Genomic DNA, 24,573 nt, shown 5'->3' with positions numbered 1-24,573 from the left:
AAAGACATGTCTTGGGAGACTAAAACATAAAGCGAAGAATGCCAGTTTTCGTCTGACGAGACGAGAACGAGATGAAATTGCGCTATAGTTTTCGTCATAAGTTCACAATGTGTGACATTTTCTTATCGTATGTGTAGTTAGCACGCATTGTAGTAGTGTTTGGTAGTGTTACTCATGTGAAGTGCTGCGCCCCCGCCTAGCCACCTTTCAGAAATAGAATTACGGGACGCCCCCCCCCCCCCCCCCCCGCACCCAAAGCTGTACAGGCAGAGAAAAAACGGACATCCCCAAAACTCCTAAAATACATAGAATGTATCTATTCATATATATTCAGTATTGGTTCAATACAGAACGCAACAATTAATTCCCAATTACGGATTACCCCCGCCCCACACACACACACTTACTCATCAGTGTCCTTAGTCTCCAGGTTCCAGACTTTCCTATTCTGAAAATATGTCAGGTGCTGCTTGGTCAGTTTTGTTTTGTTATCTTTGCTAGATATGCCATGTTGCTTTAGGCTAAGTCTGTGTTGAGTGATCATCACACACTAAATGTAACTCGTAGCGTTAGCATAGCATTAGCATTTAGTGTTGTGTCATCTTATTATCTTGGAAAAGTTTCTACATATAGTTCGTGGCGTCCATGTGAGTTTAACTAATTGAAAATAATGTACGGTTTTCCTGCTGTGTGTGTATTGTCACTTCGAAGATGGTGCCTTGTAGACTGTACAATTATGTGCCCGTTTGTTAATATTCATTGAAATTGTTGGAAATATTTATTGATTCATTCATGGACTAAAGCCTTTGAAGTTTTGAGTAATTATCGACTAAAATTAGACGAAATTTGTCTGAGTTTACGTTGACTAAAACTAGATGAAGACGAATACATTTCGAAATGACTAAAATATGACTGGGACGAAGAAGTATTTTTCGTCCAAAAGACTAAGACGAAAATTAAAATGGCTGCCAAAAGCAACACTGTTGCTAACAAGGCAGGGGTCGACAATATAATTGGCCCGGAAGTACTTTTAAAACCGTCAGGGCCAACAGATTGCTCCAACATCAAAATAATGCGTTGAATAAAAAAAAAATAATAATAAAATAAATTAAAAAAAAAAAACTATCCTGAACAAAGACAACCTTCAGTCTATGCAGTTAGCCGTTGCTCTCCGTCGGGTGTAAACACACCTAATTCGCTTGCTCACTCCCGTGTGAATGCGCGCAACCAGATTACTGTTGCTGATTGATCTCAGTACCCACCTAACGTTATACTACAAAATGGCATGTTTTTGAAACACCCAGCACCCGGCCAAGCACTGGGAGATAAAAAGACCACTCTGAAAGAGAAAGTTACCGGAGTAGTTGAGGGATTCGGGGTTATTCGTGTACGCCCCGTAAAGTTGAAAATGGGTAAATGCTAACGCCAGTTTGTTACACGCCGATGTTACACAAAATAATAAAAATTGTAAGCAATCTTCTTAGCGCAAAAACTCCCTGGTCATGTGACCAATGATGACAGCACTCCACTGGCTGCGTTGACCTGGGCCAGTTTTGATAGTGGGGCCAGTGAACTTCAAAAGAACTAATTTCCCTTATTCTCTACCCCTGCAAGGGCATCACTGGTAAGCCTAGTATGGACAGAATCCATGCCCTCTTATGTTTTTTTCATCACTTTTCCATTGTACCACTCCTTTTCCTCATGAACAGCCCTATTCGTCTGTGCCTTATTTATAACTGTCATAGACTTTTAAAGACCCCCATTTACCTTGTGTCCCTGCTTTCATCCCACAAGGTCCCGCAGACAAGAGCGTGATCGAGGGGAATGATTGCACATTTGTCAGCGACTTCGACAGGATCCAACTCTCGGGCAACACAGAAACACTCGGTGAGAGCGGGAGCAAAAAGACCAGGTTGCGGGCATACAGTTCAATGCAGATAACACCATTTACCATTACCATTTACCAGATATTCTTACTTATGCACACCAATGCTAATTGCATTTTTTCCCTTTGTCGTAGAGAAACTGCTTTGTGAATTCTTCGAGTTTTATGCCTCCTTTTCATTCAAGCAGAAGTCCATAAATATCAGAAAGGTATGTATGACTGCTCTCTCCAAATTGTGATACAATACTTGAATTTTAGTCATTTATTTGTTGTCCATCTTTGGAAATGTGTGGTTTATTTTGTTGCTGATGCAGACAAAAAATGACGTCATGTCAAACTTAGACTGTTTAAATCCTGCCCTCCCTGCATAGAGAGCACAAGTCGCCAACACAGGACAAGTCTGAAAGTGTTCAATGGCAACCAATGAGTTTAATTTTGGGCCATTTCCTGTTGATTTTGGGGCATCTATGTTATATATATTTACAGAACACAAAGTGACCCCAAATGAATGGGCAGTGACTCAAACTCAACAGGAAGTGACCTGTAATTGCCCCGAAAAGAGGAAAGACTGACTGTGAACACTCTGGATGTCAAAAGAATAAACGTTCTTTATTCACCCCTCCCATTGAGCAACCAGCGCCATAAATAGAATCCATTGAGTTAACAAAGGCTATTCTTGTGGAAAAAATTGGTAGCAACTTGTTGGTTACATTTTATTTTTTAACAGTGACATCTTTTTAAAATGATATATCGATTCGTGGTAGGATGAATATCAATAACGTTTTGGGATACAAAGTATCACGGTATATCCAGGGTTTCCCCTAGGATTTTTTGAAGCTGTGGTGGTGAGCTGCATCGAAGTCGGACAGCCTCACCAGGTTGTGCTACGGCGAAATTGCGTCATATCATGACAAATGTGATTTTTTTTTTTTTTTTAAACCCACATTTTTTTCCAAAGAAGTACCATAAGATCTATTTGAAATATTTCATTAGCCAGGCTAATGTCGCACCTCTCAGCTACGGTACATCTATCGGTATAGGTATCGTCTTTCAAGGGGGCTACGCGTCGTTACGGATATTACAATACACGATGAATAGGTTGCCGCCAAACCCTTCACACTAGGCTGCCGCTAGTTTGAAACGGCCTTAAAAAACATCTCATTTGCAAAGCGTGGCGGCTTTTATTTTGGTGTGGAGGTGCGCCACAATCTGTTATATGTAGGGGAAACTCTGATATCATTGTTCTGATTTAGTCACACCCTTTATTTGTGCAGGGCGGAAAACACTCAGGTGACTTGGAGTTCCGCTCTAAGACCCCCAATTTGGCCAAATTTCAGAATTGTACTATATGCATGTCTGATACATCATTGGAAAGCTTAAAATCTCTATTTTCTTGGGGAAGAAACATTTTGAACAGGAGGGCATTTAAAAAATAAATTAAAATTTAAACAGCAAAACCCTATCTGGAGGTGAGAGCACGCGAGAGCAAAATTACAGACGCCATGACTTTAACGAGATATTATCGCGTACTTACCTTATTTCGTTTCAATAACTCCATGTAGCATGTATCACTGAGTGTCAAGACACAGCTGTTAATGGCCACAGCTGGATTTTTTGGGGATTTTATGAAACATGGTAATATAACAAGGGTCGCGATGCAGAAATCGCAGACATCAAGGAGTGGTCGAGATTTTCATTTTCGAATATTTACCCACCTAAACGTATTTCTTCCATTTTTCTTTTTTTTTAATCGATTATTTCTCATCTAAAATATTGGGGAAAATGCGACAGTAACAGAAAAAATACAATTAAGCGATAGTTATCAGGTAGATATATGTGACTTATTTACAGACACCGTTTTTTTTTTCCCATTGTGACGTAATTTGTTTAAAAGTTTAAAACATGCAAGTGAATAATTTTTTAAAGTCATGTTTTTTTAAACTAAATATTAGACACCAATCAATGATTCTAAGATAAAAATTACAGACATTTCGAATAATAAATACGATAATTTGTCTTTTTATGGCTAGGTTGAGACTAAAGAGGCTGCCCAACATCAATAAACTGGGGTTTCCAGGGTAAAATGGACAAATTAAAAATAGTTTGGGGACTTAATGCGCCATGAATCTGCTATTGCAGCAGATAGACATATTGTTCTATCAAACACAACAGTTCTTTTGGCTTAAAATATAGCAGTTTATTGTAAAGAGGTGTGCATGAGCAGAAACTGCTTTTTCAGCCTTGTCTGTGTTTTCCGCCATAAACAAAAGTCAAAATAATTACAGTTATGTATGAACCCTGAAAAAGTAAAGTGTACCATATGTATGTACAGTACAGTTAGAGTGTAAATACATCTACAGTACTGACATACAATGTAACTTTTTTTTGCTATCTCAATCCTAGTTCATGTCTATTGCTAAGTGCACACATGCAATGTTTTGTGATTTTGTGACATTGATTCGATCAATATTTTTACCTACTTCTAATTTGCACCTTAAAACCATTCACCTTTTTGACACTAGCTCACTAAATTTTGGTAACTTAATATTGACACCTCAGCAAAAATTATTCAACAGTACACGCACGGTCAAAAGTTTATTTTTTTCAGTTTCTCATCCTGTTGAATGGTGAGGTGTCTCAAAAATTGTGACCTGGGGTGTACAATTACTGAAATCATGTAAGAATATATGAAAAAGTTGGCTGGGAGATAATTATGGTTACCATAATACCCATGATATTTTAATAACGTGATCTCTCGCTATTAGGGTATGATAAAGCTGACAATGAATGGCGTAAAACTGCTGTGCTCAATAAAAAGGCATTGGAAAAAGTGAAGTGAGTAATTAACACTCCTACAGAATACCGTGTTGTATTTGACTACAAATCTAAAAGAATGTTGCAAAGGGTCCCTTCTGTCTAAATCAATACTTCTCAACTAGTGGGGCGGGCCCCCTGAGGGGGGCGCAGAGCGATGCCGGGGGGGGGCGGATGTGACCTCGGGGAAAATACTTTTTTGCCATACTTGAAAAATGTATCATTTTCAAAGTGTGCACAGTATTTTTGAGCAAAACAAGAGCACACAGCAAAGAGCACTGGAGATATTACGAGCTAAGACGAGGAAATATGACAAAGCGTATGTAGCTTTTGGCTTTGACTTTTAATACAGTGGGTAGAGGTGTGCAAAATTTCAGATTCTTAGATTATTCGCGATTCGGCCGTGGAAGATTCGAGAACGATTCACAAACATCCAAATTCCGATTATTGAAATATGCCAAGTAAAGCGGAAGTACAACACACTCAGCGCACGCGCGGTCTTCAGGACAGAACGGAGCGAGAGTAGCGAAACATCATGCTTCTCATTACCCGGCCCCTCAGGCAATGCCAATGCTCAACTCACGGCTCTAGCTCAACTCATGCCACGAGATAAAAAAACACAACAACATACCTGACTGCTGCCGAAAAGCTGCTACAAAGTACAGCCACATAATGTTACGGTAGATATCATTTATATAGGACTAGATGCATTATAGATTCGGTAGCGTAAGCAGCATATCTACAAAAAGCTAGATGCGGGCGTTAGTAAACGGCCGCCATCTTAAAGCAGTACACTTCCCTGCAAGGCTGTTGTAGCGAACCTTCCAAGCAAACCTAATTAACTTTTTATCTAAAATACTCCTAAATCGGTAAAATATTGACTTGAATCTATCTTTAAAATAGTTTAAAAACTTTCACATGTCGAAAGTAGACAAAAGGGAAATTATGGAATAACGGGAGCAATTTTAACAACTTTAACGGTTGATTCACAACATTAAATTAATCGAATGTAGTTTAAAGCTGCTGATACAGAATGGGGACTGGAGTTTTTTTATTTAATGTTATTTTTGTATATTTGTTTACTGCTATATTCGAACTTGATACTGAAATAGTAGTTTGGTTTAGCCTGAGAGTATTTTTGAACAATTTTGGAACTAATGTACAAAACATTAAAAAAAAAAAAAAGGAAGGGGGTGCATCAATAATCGTTTTATAATCGAATCGTTAGGTGCCCAAAGATTCCCAGCTCTAACAGTGGGAGACGAGAAAAGACCAGTCTGTGTCTAAAAATGTTTGCAACGGACAACAGGAAGCCACATGAAAATAAGATGTCACTTATAAACATATAAACAAACATTATAAACAGACCCCACTCACATTCATAAGCCACTTGATTTTTTTTCAGCCAAGATGTGCCAAATATTGTCAACAATTATCCCGCTTTGTGTCGCAGTGTTACATCAGTAAACCAGCGAGCACTGTTAGCATCATAAAAGGTGGCATACCAAGTTGCTCAGTGCAAAATAGCAAAAATAAAAACTGTCCCACTGTCCAATGACACTGTTGTTTTTGTTCGATTATTTTTTGTTTTTACGGTTAAATGGTTGTTTGAATTTATTAGTATGTATTGATTGATTTTATTAATTTATTTTTCACTATTAGATGGTCAAAAAATGTACCGTGAATGTAGTTTTACAGATTGGATGTGTGGTTTTTTTTTTTCTTTAATTCAGGCAAAGTGATGCACTTTGTCTTTTCTATACTTTATTGTAAGTTGAGCTATATATTTTTTCTTTAATATTAAAAAGAACACAATATTATGCAGAGGTATGCTTATATTAATAATTTAAAGGCAAATGATACAAATTACAGTGGCGGCAGAAAGTTGTGTGAGGGGGTCGCGAAACGTTTACATCTTCCTGGGGGAGGGGGCGTAACAGAAAATAATTGAGAAGCACTGGTCTAAATTAAGCTGCTATACTCAATTCATTAGGGACCTTGCACAAAATCGCCACCAGATGGTGCCAACCCAAAACTTTTATCGTTTAGGCAAGAGCACCAAATTAGGAAATATGTGGATTTTTCAGCAAATAATGGCTTGCTAAAAAGACCTACAAATGCAGAACCTTGAATTTGCGGAGATATACTGTATATTTATTAATTGAATACCATAATTTCCATCATCATCCAATTATTTTCTGTACTGTCATTAACATCACAGATGAGCTAGACTGTAGTCCACCTGTGTTTGGGCAAAAGGCGGGATACGAGGAACACCTTGGATTGATGCTAGCAAATCGTGGGGCTCATGTAAACAAGCAGCCATTCACGCTCAAATTCACTTGTGTAATAATTATAAGCTCCTTACTCCATTAGAGAGTCTAGTTGCTATGGTAAGTAAGCAAGCACAGTTTCCACTCAATAAGAGAAATTATGTAATATAACCCGGAGTATAATGCAAAAATGACACATTTAAAAAAAGCTCACATTTCTTTTTTTTCCCACACTATAAGGTGCTATGGAGAGTATAAAGCGCACCTTCAATGAATGGCCTATTTTATAACTTTTTTTATGTTTAGGGCGCACCACATTATAAGGCGCAGTAGGAGTAGTAGTAGTAGTGGTTGGGGTTGTGTTATAGATCCACTAGATGGTGATGCACTAAAAGGAATTTCATGTCATGATTATCCAATATTGATCCATATATAGGACTCATCAGATTATAAGGCACACTGTTTGCTTTTCAGAAATTTTCAAGGCTTTTAGGTGTGCCTTATAGTGCGGAAAATTCGGTAAACTCAATACCACATGAGTTAAGTAGATTTAGTTTCAGCTGGAATTTCCAGTCCAGCATCCATGCACCTCCACACTAGAAATCCTCACTCTTTTCATTACATCCTCAATAGTAAGCTCTATCAAGGTAGATCAGCTGATAGTGAAGGCAGCTTGCATGGAGGCTGTCAGCCCACGCAGATGACAGCTGCCCTTGTCTCGTCTGATTGATGCCGGCCCTGTGAGATCCGATGCCCTTGAGCCAAGATCAAATTTAGGAACTTCATCAGGCTGAGAAGCGTTATTTACCTCTACCAAGGAGGTTGTGTTTTTCCTGACATTGACATATTGCTTTGTCTGTCATCGGGGTTACACTACGACAACTGCTGCCTTTTGGGACTTTCGGAGATTGCAAATGGTATGCTAGCCTTTGTGGCCACCAATGTTAATTGAGCCAGCAACAAAACATCAAAATGACATTACCTTATTCGTGTTTTTGACGTCTCTGCAATCTCAACTTTCATCAGGGTAAGAAGCAAAGTCCATAAGTAGGTAGCAAACTAATTAATAAGGAGGTAATGTAACTATTGCACCTTTTTAACAATACTACACTACTAGCTAGTGTTGTTTTCTTCAACAATGAAGATAACAAAAATATTTTGTTGACAGTTTTTAATGAAGGGCTTAAAAAAACTGCTTGGGAGACATCATGAGACGAATGCCAGTTTTCACCTGACGAGATGACCACGAGATGAAAATGCGACATCGTTTCGGTCATACATTCACAATGCGTGACATTTTCATGTTGTATGTGGAGTACGTCAGCTTGCATCGTATCAATGTTTGGGTCATTTGAGATATGCTACCCCTCTCCGTCCTCACTGGAGATTTTTTTTTTTATCTTGGCAAGAGAGAATATGCAATGTTGCTTTAGACTTCAAAGGTATGTGCTGAGTGATCAGCAAACGCTAAATGTAACTTCTAGCATCAGCATAGCATTCATGTTAGCATTAGCTTCCGAATGGCAGAATGACAACTTTTTTTTTTTACATACAGTTTGTGCCTTCTAGGTACGTTTAATTGAGAATAATGTGCTGCTTTTCCTGCTGAATGTGTATTATCACAAAGTTGGCGTTGTCCTTGTAGACGCTACAATATGTGCTCGTCTGTCTATGTACTAGGGCTGCAGCTATCAATTATTTTAGAAGTCGATTAATCTATCATTTAGTTAGTTCAAATACTCGGGTAATCGCATTTTGAACATCTAGCGCGTTGCAGAAATTAATTGTAGAAGATGTAAAACAAAGGCTTGCTAAGATTGCACTTTCAAAAGAGCATTAAATGCAAATGGAAAATAAAAATTCCTGAGTGTTTCTTCTAACTAAGCAGTATTGCACTTTCATTTAAAAATAAATTAAAATACCTGAGCTTAAAATAAATAAATGAGGATCTAAGTAAAACAAAAGAACAATTGGTTAACTTGCATAGCGAAAGTCTGCTTGCTTAAATGTTTTTTTTTCTTACATTGCTATTTAGAAATCGTTCACATAATCCCCCCCCCCCCCCCCAAATGAAACTGCTAAATATACCTAAAAACTAATTATGAATGCATAAAAAGCATTTTAGCTCAAACAGAAACTTATCTTATCTTGGTCCTAACAGGGAGCAGCTGGTTTCAGCCATGTTAAATGGATTATGTCATATTCACCGTTGACACTAGATGGTAATGTATCCACCCAAAATCACTAAAACTAAATACAAACACTTTCAAAATAAACCATACAACGTCACTCTAATTAAACGAATACTTGGAGCAGCAAAATTTGATTCTAAGCTTATTTCTAATAGAATTACTTGAGTTAATTGATTAATCGTTTCAGCACTACTATGTTCATCCAGAATTATTGGAAATCTTCTTTTCTGGACTAAAACCTTCGAATTTTACAGACAAAAACATTTTGAGTAACTGTTGACTAAAACTAAACGAAATTTGTATGAGATTTCGTCGACTAAATCTAGACGAAGACGAAAACATTTTGAAATGACTAAAATAGGACTAAGACTAATAAGTAATTTTGTCCAAAAGACTGAGACAAATTTAAAAGAGCTGCCAAAAACAGCAATGTACTTTACGTTTGTGACGGTTCACGGCATTTGTACACATACATGAATCGTGATGCCTCAGCAGTTTCAGGCACGGTTCACTCATGTGTGATGACTTGGCAACTGGCATTTGAAATGCTAAATAAGAACAACAACAGAGATATGATCAGGCTTTTCTTCTACACTGAGTATAGATTTTTGAATTATATTTGAGAAGAGATTGAGAGCAGCAAGAAAATATTATTGGAATTGTGTATTGCACAACAACAAGGTAAAGTAACTGAAATATTTGTTCATTTCTGTCATTTCTACTCACATATCACAAGCTTCCTTTTTCAATAACATTCTTTGAGTAAGGGGTTTATGTCACCTATATAGTCGCCTTGCTGGAAACAACAGCCTTAACCATTTTTTATTTAACAGCGGAAAAGCATGAATACTATATATATATTTGGAGGAAAACACAAGGGTAAAATTTCAAAATCGTCCTATATGCATGTGTGATGCATCATTTGAAAGCTTAAAATCTTCTGAATTTAAATAGGAGGATGTTTTTTGACACCTTAAAAGTAGATCAAATCAGGTGAGTGAAAAACAGAAATTTTTCAGACCTTTGAAATTTCCTTGGAAAGTTTCTCATTTAAAAACGGTTTTGTACACTCATCCAGGTACATAATAAATAACCAACACTTCAAGATTATCCCCCTTTGTCTACTCAAGTCTTTGATAATCAATATCCATGCAGTAAGACATGTGGGTTGATGTACAGTAATAAAGAAAATTGGTGTGTGAATAAATGTAGATTTAATTTAGCCCTGTGTTTTATTTTGTAAATAAACATGGCTAAATGGGGAGTTAGCTGTATAGTTAATGATAACTTCACAGTTTTTGATTTGGCTTGATTTTAATCTGTGCAAAGAAAAAACATTTCCAGGGGAATTTTAGGGGTTAAATTCCAATACCATAATATTTTAATTTATGCAGTTGGCTTTTAAAATATTTTTTCAATTATGATTAAAGCGTGTGAATATGAGATACTGAGAATAAAAGGCTCCACATGCATAAAGGGAACATATCAATGTGAGTACATAACCCTAGTTATTGTATGTAGCCTTGAAGCCTCAGACCTAGGCTTTATGATTTAAGCATCTAATGTATTAAATACATCGATATCATCCCATAAAAGGCAATCCAAACGGCAACAAGGTTTGAAAAGATAATGGACAGCATGCGAGTCAGTTAGCCTGCTGTGTCCATAATTCTCGTGTTAGCGTTCGACTGAAATGTACAGTATGTCTTTTTGTGCCTTTCCAGTAACTCGAGGTGAGCGCATGAGAAAGCACAATTAAAGACACCATGATTTTAACGAGATATCGCGTACTTACCTTGTTTCGAATTAAAAACTCTTTGTAGCCTGTATCACCGAATGTCAAGACACGTATGAATGGCCACAGCCGGACTCTTTGGGGATTTTATGGCTGAAACACAGTGCTATAACAAGGGTCGCGATGCAGAACTCGCAGACATCAAGGAATGGTCGAGATTTTCTTTTTCAAATATTTACCCTTTTAAACGTTTATTTGTTTTGGGTTTCGGGAGATTTTTTTTAATGTCAGACGCTTGGTATGCAAGCGGAGAAAGTGGCACAAGGCCAAAAAAGCGCAGCAGAGTGGCGAAAACATTTCAACAAAACAAAGGAGGGTACACTGTTGTGTCCCGTTTCTTCATTGCCAAGCTTTGCTGCACGTCGGCCGTGAATGAACACCTAAAGCGCCGTCACCCAGTTGTAATTTTGGAAGACGACAGGAGACAATTAAGTCCATCTAACTAACTAACTAACTAACTAACTAACTAACTAACTAACTAACTAACTAACGACATGTTTTATTGAAGTTGCTAAGCCGGTCGCGATATGCAATGAGTCCATTCATCGCACAGTAAATAAAAATGTGGGCGGTAAATTTCACGGCTACATTTTATCGGCGCGCGCGTGCGTGCATGCATACATTTGTGCGTGCTTGCACACGTGTGTGTTGAAGGCATAAGAGACTAGTTCCTTTCATAGATGTTTATTGGTCATCAACACACCGTAGAATTAAAGTTCAGACATACAAAATAAGGAAACACATCTATATTAAACACTGTAAATATTAGTATTGCTACAAAATAAGACACCCTACTTTAGCCTGCTATAAAACAGGTAAAAATTAGAGATGTCCCGATTGATCTCGATCGGGTCCGATCACGTCATTTTCAAAGTATCGGAATCGGCAAAAAAATATCCGCCATGCCTTTTATGTATGTATGTATGTATGTATATATATATATATGTATATATATATATATATATATATAAACTAAATTGTTTTCTAATTGTATTTAACGTCACAGACAGAATATGTTACACTCATCCAGAGTCTTCAGTTTAGGCTTAAGGTAGGGATCAAATTTATCCTGATAACGGCTACAATTAATTTTTTTAAAAATGTGTCACGTTAAAATATTTAACGCAATTAATGCATGCGCTGCATGACCCTCTCACTCATTGTTGCGCTCAATGTGTAATGACGCCGTTTTACCTATATAGAGAGATAAAAGGCTGCGCAAAATGAGTAGAGTGAACTTTGGCAGCCTTTGGAGCCTTTTATTAATTGGCTAAAGCCTTGCAATCCCTCTCCCTATGATTAGAAATATCATGGGAAGCAATTTGGGGAAGCAAGGTGGCAATTGATCATTGTCTTAACACCTTATGTTATTTCCCAACGCAGAGAAGATATAGCAATTGGTAGCACGTTGCACAGTCATGGTTCCACTTCCCATCATTAATAATGTAAATGCCATCTTGAGGATTTGTTGTTATAATAAACAAATACAGTACTTATGTACTGTATGTTGAATGTATATATTCGTCCGAGTTTTATTCATGTTTTTTCTTAAAGCATTGCCAAAATGTATATGATCGGGAAAAATTATCGGGAATGATTGGAATTGAATCAGGAGCAAAAAAAAAGCTATCGGCTCGGGAAATATTGGGATCGGCGGATACTCAAACTAAAACGATCGGGATCGGATCGGGAGCAAAAAAACATGATCGGAACAACCCTAATAAAATTAAAAGCACGTCATGTTCTTCATATAAAAAACATTTCTGGAGTTAATTCCACATACTTCAGAATTCAAATTCAACACTAAGAATAGCTTTAAAATGACACCCTTTTTGAAAAATCTGATTGGCAATGATTATAATACGTTATAATATATAGTAGTATACTATAATAGTAATGCTAGATATTTTGTGAGAATTGTTTTAAATCATGTTTGTTAGGTGAAGTCTGTGTTCTGAATCTGTTTACATTCCGTTCTTTTGCACTAGTTAATGCCATCACCATATGACCTCATTGTTTATTTGTGATTTATTGCTGTTATTTACATGTTTATTTGTACTTTAATAAAGAATTTCAGTGTTTCAAAATGTTTTTGTGAACTAATAAGCGTCATCAAAAATGTCATTGCTAAATTAGTAAAAAAAAAAAAAAATTAGTCGACTAATCGTAAAAATAGTCGGCTGACTAATCAGGAGAAAATTAGTCATTTGGGACAACCCTAGTTGTACAGTGTACCAAACATATTTCCTCCACCCTCTTCTTACCTTTTTAACCCCTGTCCCATTTTCATGCCTGAGGATAATACATATAATTACTTATTTCTATGGCTGGGTTGAAACAAAAGAGGTTGCGCGGTGTCTGTAAATGGGGGTCCCCAGGGTAAAACGGACAAATTAAGAATAGTCCAGGGACATAATGCGCCATGAAACTGCTATGGCAGCATATAGACATATTTTTCTATCAAACACAACAGTTCTTTTGGCTTAAAGTGCATGTGACACGAAAAAGAATGTTTTTTTCATAATACACGCTGTATTTTATGCTACTGAATAATATGGACCGCTTGGATGTGTGTGGAAGCGATCACTATTTTCATTTAGTTTTTTGAATCCCGCGCCATGAAAATGAGTGACTTCCGGCTTCGGTCTTGCATTGAGGAGGAGGGCGCTGTGACGTGTACAGATGAAGGCGTCCTCTTCACTATACAGCCGTACTGTTGTGTATGAGGACTAAAGATTCAGGTGATTTTGCGGATTAATACGTTTATTTTTCGCATGACGCCAGCCAAACGGCTGCAGAAAAATCTTGCTGTATGAGAGAGGCGTGTGAGCCTTTTTGGAGTTTCAAAAGGTTACCATTCACCGTGGATATTGGCCAAAACAAGCCCTACTACTGTGGGACCATTGGACTTACGAGGAAGTGAGTAAACATCTTGTTTTGTATTATGTCAAATACGAATACAGCGATTACAAAGTAAACACTACAAACTTTCTTTAAATAAAGGACTACTTACGTTTGATCATTGATAGGCATGTAAAAAGCTCTCCTCATGCACATTAGCTGCATGTTAGCTGCACAACAACTGCAGCCGCCCTCCTCCGGGGAACGAGCTGTAAATTTCTCTCCACAGGGCGGTTTGCCAATCCACAAAGACAATCAACAACCCAGTCGTCATGTCAAATAATCCAGGCTAGTTATGTGTGATTTTCCGCTTCAAAGACTTTGAAACATAACTGTTTCGGGTTAGCATGTCGGCTAGCTGTCACGCCTCTTGGTTTGTTTACATTCTCCAAAGCCGGAGAAGGGAAATGATATACGTCCGATTTAGGTGTCATAAAATATCGTTCGGGAGGTGCAACAGTAAAGTCGACAGTTTTGACCATTATGGAGTAATTTTGCCATGTCGTCCTGAATAAGTGCATTTTTATTATTTCATATTCCATTCAGCACAAGACTGTTATTTGTCATGACCATGCCATTTATTTAGCAGTTGGGGAAAATACCTGGATAAAAAGAATATCCTGTAAAAATATTGAAGTAAAGAGACAGAAACAATGACATTTTGCAGATCTCTTCGTCGCGTTTTCCTTGTTGTGAATGGTTCCCCCTTGACGGGCTGACTGGTCCTTCTCAAGCCATTTATTTAGCTATTGGGGAAAAATACTTGGATAAAAAGAATATCCTGTAAAAATAATGGAGTAGAGCGACTGGAACAATGCCATTTTGCGGCTCTCTTTGTCGCGTTTTCCTCGTTCCGAATAATTCCCCCTCAATGGGCTGTATAGTATAACCGATGAGCCCAGTCTCCTGCTGACGTCATCCACCTGTTGGGGACGCTTGAGCCCTATAATGGTAGGCGTGGCTAACCGGCAGATTAAAAGACTAATTTCTCGTCATCTGCGCTTTGCTAAATTGTTGTATATAGTCGAATCGTCTCAAAATATGATTCTAATTCATATAATAATGCTATTTATGACTTTTTTTCTCCTGTCGTATGCTCTTTAAAATAGAGCAGTTTATTTTAAAGAGGGGTGCAAGAGCAGCCTTGTCTGTGTTTTCCGCCATGTATATATAGAAATTATATAGCACCATCAATATCAGTCACTGAACTTTCAGCCAAAAATAAAAAATACACTTTTTTGGTCTTTTTATGGCTTGCTTTTCAGATCGTATCTGTGTAACAGTTTTGACTAATGATTGTGTTTGAAGCTGTTTCCAATTCCCTTTATATGAAAAATGATCACCAAAGCTTTGTTCTTGTATTCCTGCACTGAGTCATTAATCTATCATGTTTGCCCAATATGCCCCCACTCACCGATTAGCGTCCCGCTGGTTGTGCATTATATTGCACAAGACGCACGGTACTTTACTTGTGCTTGGCATTTGAATGAATTGATGATGTAGGTGAAGATCGACCCAACAGTCCAATATATGAGACTAATATCAAGTTTGACACAGCTTTGCAGGTAGAAGGTAGCCATGACCTGTGCCTGTAAGCTTTCGCTTCGGGAGGAACAGCTGTAAATCCACTTTACTGTGCCACAATTTTCTGGTTGGCTCTGCTCCTTTGACAAATTGCTTCGCCTGTCTGACTCCCTCCTAACCTCATATTGATGATTTGTTTGATGGGCGGGACCTATAGATGAAAAGCTGAGCCCATGTTTGAATCGATTTCTAACACATGCCTGTACAAATTTCACGTTTCTATCCGGAAATCAAAAGTATCCTACTAGGCCATATTCATATTTATTCCTCCCTTTTACTGTTTTGTTTTGATCCCTTTTGGGGAAAGTATTTCCAGTCAGGTCCAGAGTGCCCCAGATACTGGTGTAAGGAGGCATGACCAACAAGATAGATGGACCATTACATACAGTACACGCAGCACTGATCACCAACATATTTTAACCCACTAGACCTTCCCTCCCTTACTGTCTCCAGGGCAAAGAGCAGAACAAGCCTGAGGCTGCCCCGTTGCACATCCAGAACCCGTTTGAAACAGCCCTGAACGTCAGCAAGAACGTCAACGGCACACAACTACAACGATTTGTGGCTTTGTGTCAGGAGAGTACCTGGCTGCTTCAACAGAGCGATACCATCACACCCAAAGGGGGCTACACGGTCACGGCTTGGGGACTAGCAACTCTTCTGCTCCCTTCGCAGATTGCAGCGGTCAAAAGTGGAAAGAAGATGAAAAGGGAGCCTGCTAGCGAGAGGATCAAGAGCTTGTTAGAATCCCTGAAAAATAAAAAACAACCAAGGACCTAAGACTCTTGACATCCCAGGAAAATAACTTTATTTGATTTTAACCTGACTCAAGGACACCTCAGCCGCAATAAAGAAAGGAACTTTTTTTTACGGGATGTAGTTCTTTACATGATCACTGGAGGATGGCACTGAAACTTTTATGCCCGTACAGATGTCTGGAATCATGAGCAAGATGAAGCTAAAGTTTCATTTTCAAAGGACATACTGTATACTTGATTAGATAATCCCCATATATATTATGTTTGTGTTTCAAAATCAGTGTTCACTTGCTGTACAGCTATGTCAGATGATCACAATGCAAATGTTTTACTCATTGTAATAAACCCTAGACTATATGAATTAAGTTGGATACAATCGTTGAGTCAAATAACTACAGTGAAGAAAATAAGTATTTGAACACCAGCTAATTTGCAAGTTCTCCCACTTAGAATTAATGGAGGGGTCTGAAATTTTCATTAGAGGTGCATGTCCACTTTGAAAAAAAGATAATCTAAAAGTGATCCTCGATCTTAAAGACATGTAGGCTCTAATAAACCACAATTGTTCTCTTTTACCAAAATATGTTGTTAGAAACACATAAAATGTTCAATCAGTGGCAATATTTTATAATATTTACTACATATTTTGACCGATAGTTGGCGGCATGTTTGGCGGGCTTGGAGTGATGACATAATTGGGATGTTTCCAATTGTGTACAACAATTGTGTATTGCTGCCTAAACTAGCTACGTAACATGCCACGATGTGCTGCTTTTGGATTCAATTCTCAGTCAAATGGAAACTAGGGGAGTGATGTGAGTCTCCACAGATTTCCTATTGACAAGAAAAGGAGAAAGGTTTGGGAAAATGCCTGTAGACTGACAAAACCTCCCAAAGACCCAAGGCTTTGTTCTCGCCAATTTTCTCCTACCGCGTTCGAGGCTTTTAGTCGTCGACAACTTATGAATTAGCTCACCTGAGCGGCTGGATATAAGCGTAGACTAAAATCAAATGCTGTTCCAACTATTTTCCCTCACAAAAAGCCTCAATGCGCTTGCATATCGAGTGAAATGTGCGCAATAAAACGCCAAAGACTAGAAACTGCTGGCCGCTCTCTTAAGCAGGCAAGCCGCTCCTGTCTCTACAGCAGTAGGCGAACCTTCTGGCGTACTGCTAGTCACAGAAGAAGCTAATAATTCCCCTCTGCTGTCAATTCATCAGGCAATAAGTGTGTCTATACAGTATTCACCTAATATGAGTGATGCTGCTACTCAAAGTGATCCAGACACGTCCAATGCAGCGATACAGTGGCCACTTAATATGGACCACCCTTATGTAGCTAAACGTGAGTTGGATGTACAAAACATGGAGGACACTTGATCCAGATGACTAATTTAATGAGGACAGTCAGCCACAACACTACTCCGATCCTGACTATCACACGTGTGCATTCATAGTTTTATTACCTTCAGTGAGAGTTTATAATGTCAATAGTCATGAAAATAAAAATGTACAAATGACAAGGTGTGTTCAAACTTTTGCCCTGGACTGTATGTAAAGCACACGACAGCTCTGGATGCTAACAATCTATATAATTATATTGGAATAAGTTTGATCACGCAATAGCTCACCTTGAAGATCTGCTAACAAAAAACGGAGTTCTTAACAGCTTACACTCACTCTCTTGCTCCGTTGTCATTGAGACACACTGGCTGCGAGTACATCACCAGTTTTGCCCAACTCTTGTCTTATCAGGTATTTCCTGCTCTGCATTTTGCCTTTGCTGCTCGTCTTGTGAACAACCGACAATGCTGTCCTGCTCTTCACTTTTCCGATCTGGTTCAAGTTGGAAGGGCAGAACCGACAACATGTTGCGGTAGCTAACGAGTGACACGCTGGAAGTTCAGCAACTGGCCCGGTGACATCACTGTACTGAGACATCTATGAAAATGGCGACCTATCACTTAAAATTTTTTTTCCAATTTTGTTAAAACGAAAACATTAAGAGGGGTTTTAATATCAAATTTTTATAACTCATACTAACATTTATCTTTTAAGAATTACTTGTCTTTAAGATCGAGGATCCCTTTAAAATTAAAACCAGAAATCACAGTACGGTATATGATTTTTTTTAAACTATTTATTTTTGTGATATAGCTGCAAATAAGTATTTGAACACCTGAGAAAATGAATGTTAATATTGGAAACAGTAGCCTTTGTTTGCAATTACAGAGGTCAAACGTTTCCTGTAGTTTTTCACTAGGTTTGCACACACTGCAGGAGGAATCTTGGTCCACCCATCAGTCAGTTTTCTGGGCTGTCACCGAGAAACACTGAGTTGGAGCTCCCGCCAAAGGTTTTCTACTGGGTTTAGGTCTGGATACTGACTAGGCCATGCTAGAACCTTGTTATGCTTCTTATGAAGCCACTCCTTGGTTTTCCTGACTGTGTGCTTCGGGTCATTGGGTTAGGGTTTAGACACGACCCATCTTCAATGCTCTGACTGAAGGAGGTTGTTTCCCAAAATCTCACAATACAGGGCCCCGGTCATCCTCTCTTTAATACAGTGCACTCATGCTGTCCCATGCGCAGAAAAACAGCCCCAAAGCATGATGCTACGACCCTCATGCTTAACAGTAGGGATGGTGTTCTTGAGATAGCACTCATAATTCTCTTCTTCCAAACACGATTAGTGGAATTATGACCAAAAAGTTCTATTTTACTCTCATCTGACCACAAAATCTCCTCCCATGACTCCCCTGCATCATTCAAATGGTCATATGCAAACTTAAGACAGGCCTTGACAAGTGCTGGTTTAAACAGGGGAACTTTCCATGCCATGCATGATTTCAAATCATGCCGTCTAGTGTATTTACCAACAGTAACCTTGGAAACGGTGGTCCCAGCTCCTTTTGAGGTCATTGACCAACTCCTGTCGTGTTGTTCTTAGCTGATTCCTCACCTTAGGATCATTGAGACCCCACGAGATGATATCTTACATGGGGTTCCACTCCAATTGAGATTGACTGTCATGTTTAGCTTCTTCCGTTTTCTAATGATTGCTCCAACAGTGGACCTTTTTTCACTGAACTACTTGGCAATTGCTCTGTAGCCCTTTCCAGCCTTGTGGAGTTGAACAATTTTGTCTCTGGTGTCTTTGGACAGCTCTTTGGTCTTTACCATGTTACAAGTTTGAGTCTTACTGATTGTATAGGGTGGATAGGTGTCTTTATGCTGCCATCGACCTCAAACAAGTGCTTCTGATTCAGGATAATACATGGAGTGGAGGTGAACTTTTAAAAGGCGAGCTAACAGGTCTTTCAGGGTCAGAATTCTAGCTGTCATACATAATACGAGGGGTATTCAAAAAGTAATGCACCCAACTTTATTATGTACAAACAAATTATAATAGCAACATGTATTATAGATCACAATAAAGGTACAAGTGTGATGATTACATTTTTACTCCTCCACAAAGTCTCCACCTCTCTCAAGAGCTACAGTCCACCTATGAACGAGGGCATGTATACCAGTGTTGTAGAACTCAGCCAGTTGATCTCTAAGCCAATTCTTGACAGCAGTTTTCACTTCATCGTCATTGCCATATCGGTTGCCCCGGAGTCCTTCTTTCATTGGACCAAAGAGGTGGTAGTCTGACGGTGCCAAATCAGGAGAATATGGCGGATCACAGTCCATCCAAATGAAGTGATGACCTCCATGGTCCTGATGCTTGTGTGAGGACATGCATTGTCATGCTGGAGGAGCACATTTGCCATGCCCAAGTTGGGCCGAACACGTCGAATTCTTGCTTTGAGCTTCCTAAGAGTCTCAATGTATACCTCAGAGTTAATGGTTTCCCCCTTCGGCAAGAATCTACAAGGATTACACCTTGAGAATCCCAAAAACGGTAGCCATAATTTTGCCAGCTGATTTTTGGCCTTGAACTTTTTGGTCCTTGGTGAATTTGGGTGACACCATTCCATTGATATCCTTCATGGTCTTCAGTACTGTTTTTAAATCACTGTTCCCATCTTCTTACAGTACTATAGTCTATGGTATGGTGAATTTGGGTGACACCATTCCATTGATATCCTTCATGGTCTTCAGTACTGTTTTTAAATCACTGTTCCCATCTTCTTACAGTACTATAGTCTATGGTATCATCCATGTAGACATTTTTAGCCCATTGTGAATCCTCAGAGGGGTTTCTCCCTCTGCATTTTCAATTCAATTACAGCTCTTTGTTTCTGACGAGCTTCAAGAGGGGCAGCCATTTCGGAAGCTAGTTTAAGCTTTAAAAATCTGTAAATAAGAAAACCACATATAACAATCACAAAAAGGTGTGTCCTATCATGTTTGTGCCAAATATAAACAAGATTGGTAAAATCCTGTACGAGCAATGCACTTGAGTGCATTACTTTTTGAATGCTCCTCGTACATTGTGATTTCTGGATTTTTTTTTTTAGACTATCTCTCTCACAGTGGACATGCACCTACAATGAAAAATTCAGACTCCTCCAGGATTTCTAAGTGGAAGAACTTGCAAAATAGGAGGGTATTCAAATACGTATTTTCTTCACTGTATCCTTATCCACAGGCATAATGAGTTATTTTCCAATCATGAAAGGTTTCTTGGTTTTGGCAATGCAGTTCACCATGAGGTATGACGCTTTCAGTGCATTCACTTTTGTTGCCTCATTTGCTAGCTTTTAGCCATATTATGCAGAATGGACCCGGTTGTAGGTTCCTCTTCTGGCTCAGCAGGTGGCCCTTTTCCAGAAAAATAGCTGTACAGACGTTGCCGCCCGCAGCACACAGTCAATAGCAGCTAATGTTACTGTTTATGTTGACTGGCGCTGTGCTGCTATAAGTGTGCAAACACCCCAGTAACAGTGGCCAACCACTAGAGCGCGACGTACACCAAACTATACTCGAAATAGTCAATAAAGGCATATTGATGTGTCAAGAGGTACAGGCCAGATTGTAGTCGTTATTAAATTATTTAAAATTTCTCTGGGGCCCTGTAGCAATTACGAATGGAACAGTACTGGTTCCCGGCCCGATGGTTGGGGATCAGTGAATTAAATGTAACAATACAGATACATCACCACATACAACACAAGCTTGCAGTCCAGTCTTATGATCACACTGGTGTTTTAACATCCCAACAAGTGGTGTTTAAAGCACCCTATTCGCATCAAGGAGAATTGACAGAGGTAAGCTAGGTAACCCTTCTAGCAACAGAAACCACTTGTAGGTCACAACCTTCCAGTTGAGAAACACTTATTAATTGCATAACCGTTACAGTGATAACCCCCAATTCTGTCAAGACAAAGTAGAGCAGCAGTTTAGGAAGAGGTGAAGGAGGGATGGAAGTTGATGAGCATGAGCAGAGGTAAATTGACTATCAACAAGGGATATCCCAATTATCCTTTTGAATACTGATGGCTGAAAAACAAAACGTTACTTTTTAAACAAACGCGGTTTGGTTTCATTTAGATATAGTTTAATGCGCTATTTGTGACTTTTTATGATTCATGAGTGCCTCAGTATTGTATTAAAGTGCATGTGACATGAAAAAGCACGTTTATTTCAAAATACACGCTGTATTGTATGCTCCTGAATGATATGGACCGCTTGGATGTGTGTGGATGCGATCGCTATATTTTAGTTTTTTGAATCCCGCACCATGAAAATGAGTGACTTCCGGCTTCGGTTTTGCATTGAGGAGGAGGGCGCTGTGACGTGTACGGATGAAGGCGTCCTCTTCACTATACAGCCGTATTGTTGTGTATGAGGACTGAGGATTCAGCTGATTTTTCGGATTAATACGTTTATTTTTCGCATGACGCCAGCCAAACGGCTGCAGAAAAATTTTGCTGTATGAGGGAGAGGCGTGTGCGCTTTTTTGGAGTTTCAAAAGGTTCCCATTCACTGTGGATATTGGCCAAAACAAGCCCTACTACTGTGGGACCATTGGACTTACGAGGAAGAGAGTAAACATCTTGTTTTGTATTATGTCAAATACGAATACAGCGATAACAAAGTAAACACAACAAACTTTCTTTAAATAAAGGACTACTTACGTGTGATCATTGATAGGCATGTAAAAAGCTCTCCTCATGCACATTAGCTGCACGTTAGCTGCACAACAACTGCAGCCGCACTCCTCCGGGGAACGAGCTGTAAATTTCTCTCCACTGGGCAGTTTGCCGATCCGCAAAGACAATCAACCCAGTCGTCGTCTCAAATAATCCAGGCTAGTTATGTGTGATTTTCCGCTTCGAAGACTTTGAAACATCACTCGGTTCGGGTTAGCATGTCGGCTAGCTGTCACGCCTCTTGGTTTGTTTACATTCTCCGAAGCCGGGGAAGGGAAATGACATATGTCCGATTTAGGTGTCATAAAATATCATTCGGGAGGTGCGACAGTAAAGGTGAAGTCGACAGTTTTGACCATTATGGAGTAATTTTGCCATGTCCTGAATAAGTGCATTTTTATTATTTCATATTCCATTTAGCACAAGACTGTTATTCGTCATGACCGTACCATTTATTTAGCAATTGGGGAAAATACTTAGATAAAAAGAATATCCTGTAAAAATATTGAAGTAAAGAGACAGAAACAATGACATTTTGCAGATATCTTCGTCGCGTTTTCCTCGTTGTGAATAGTTCCCCCTTCACGGGCTGACTGGTCCTTCTCAAGCCATTTATTTAGCTATTGGGGAAAAATACTTGGATAAAAAGAATATCCTGTAAAAATATTGGAGTAGAGGGACTGAAACAATGACATTTTACGGCTCTCTTCGTCGCATTTATCTCGTTCTGAATAATTCTCCCTCAATGGGCTGAATAGTAAAACCGATGAGCCCAGTCTCCCGCTGACGTCATCCACCTGTTGGGGACGCTAGAGCCCTATAATGGTCGGCGTGGCTAACCGGCAGATTGAAAGACTAATTTCTCGTCATCTGCGCTTTGCTAAATTGTTGTATATAGTCGAATCGTCTCAAAATGTGATTCTAATTCACATAATAATGCTATTTAAGATGTTTTTCCCCTCTCGTATGCTCTTCAAGTCTAGTGATGCCCTTGATTTAACTACTGCATCTTTAGGTCCGTGGAAAAAGCATTTATTTTGGATTTCATCAGCATATAAAATATTGGCTTTTGGGTGTCCTTAAACAAGCATCATGATGGGAAAAACAAATGACAGCAGTTTCTGAAATGGTTTTATTTGAATTGGATTATGAGCCTAGAGATGTATTATTTCTTTGTTTGTTTCTAATGATTCCATATTTTTTTCCTTAGAATGGCGTGATTCCATATATATTTCCCTGCACTTGCTCTATAAAAGTAACATTTACTGACCACCACAATGTTTTTTATTTATTTCTTTTAGTGTTTCTGAATGCTAAACAGCTGCACTTTTGAACTTACTATTTTATCAGGCTTTTTATCTGAGTTTTTATTGAGTTTGTTCTATATGATAAAATGTCTGAGTGAGTGCTCGTCCGAGACTGGTGATTCCATACTTTTTGCTGGGTGTTGTAGCTGCTCTGCAATTGGCTATTGGCCTAGCATTCCTGGCATCCAATTAGCTAAGAGGGACCTCTATTGTATGTGTATATGTGTATCCCAGCTTCCTCTTCATTCACGGCTCGTGTTCTGACAGCATTACGTGAGTGTATTAACTACTTTTTTCTTGGTTTCGTACATTATGCACAACTCAGATTTTATGTTTATTGTTCGACAATATAAGGCTAGGTTCATACCGCAGGTCTAAATGTACAGATCAAAATTTTTCGTGTTTTTCCACTCGAGTCAGGAATTAACTTTACGGCCTGAACGGGACAGGTCGCATCAAAGTGGACCATTTCAAATCCGATCTAGCTCAATTTAGTATGTGGTTAAAATCTGATTTGGGCCACATTTTTTCCGGAATGTGGCTGCGGTCTGAACTGTCAAGTCCCCTAAATCAGAATTCATGCAGCAATTACGTCAGCAAAGGGCGAGAGAGGGCGCAACGTTAGTGATGGAGCTGTGCGTTGGCGTTAGCGCCTAGGTTGAACGTGGCTTTTAGGGAAGGGGCTAGCTTGACAACAGTCATAAAAAAATAAAATAAAATGGGAGGGGCATAAGCCTGAGAATGCTCTGTTTTGTTTCCGTGCTCCAAATTAGCAATATTTCAAGATTGCTTCCACGGCCGAGAGTTGGGGCAAACTGTCCGTAATTGCGTGCATGCTATCAATCCATATAAACTTTGAATGTAAGACTAAACGGGGATTATATATGTCTGTTATTTGTGTCCTCTTTTAGGAAATCAAAGTGCCTCAGTATTAAAGAGAATTATAATACTAAGGGGCTGTGA

The 24,573-nt window shown here is 38.9% G+C and overlaps 1 protein-coding gene across 2 annotated transcripts in view; it reads left to right on the top strand.

Moving 5' to 3' along the window:
- The window catches only part of mtpap (mitochondrial poly(A) polymerase), a 47,038-nt gene extending 23,474 nt beyond the window's left edge, over positions 1-23,564 (top strand). Inside the window, exons 7-9 of one of the 2 annotated variants that reach the window (XM_057824619.1) lie at positions 1,795-1,887; positions 2,021-2,094; positions 15,898-23,564. In XM_057824619.1, the coding sequence (XP_057680602.1) occupies positions 1,795-1,887; positions 2,021-2,094; positions 15,898-16,224 (494 nt within the window). In that variant the 3' untranslated portion in view covers positions 16,225-23,564. The remainder of the gene's footprint in view (positions 1-1,794; positions 1,888-2,020; positions 2,095-15,897) is intronic. The other variant, XM_057824618.1, reaches the window with a different exon arrangement.
- Positions 23,565-24,573: the final 1,009 nt, after the last annotated feature.

The sequence above is a fragment of the Corythoichthys intestinalis genome, chromosome 20 (genome assembly GCF_030265065.1).
Source record: "Corythoichthys intestinalis isolate RoL2023-P3 chromosome 20, ASM3026506v1, whole genome shotgun sequence".
Lineage (NCBI taxonomy): Eukaryota > Metazoa > Chordata > Actinopteri > Syngnathiformes > Syngnathidae > Corythoichthys > Corythoichthys intestinalis.
This window is presented reverse-complemented; position numbering and strand designations above follow the sequence as displayed.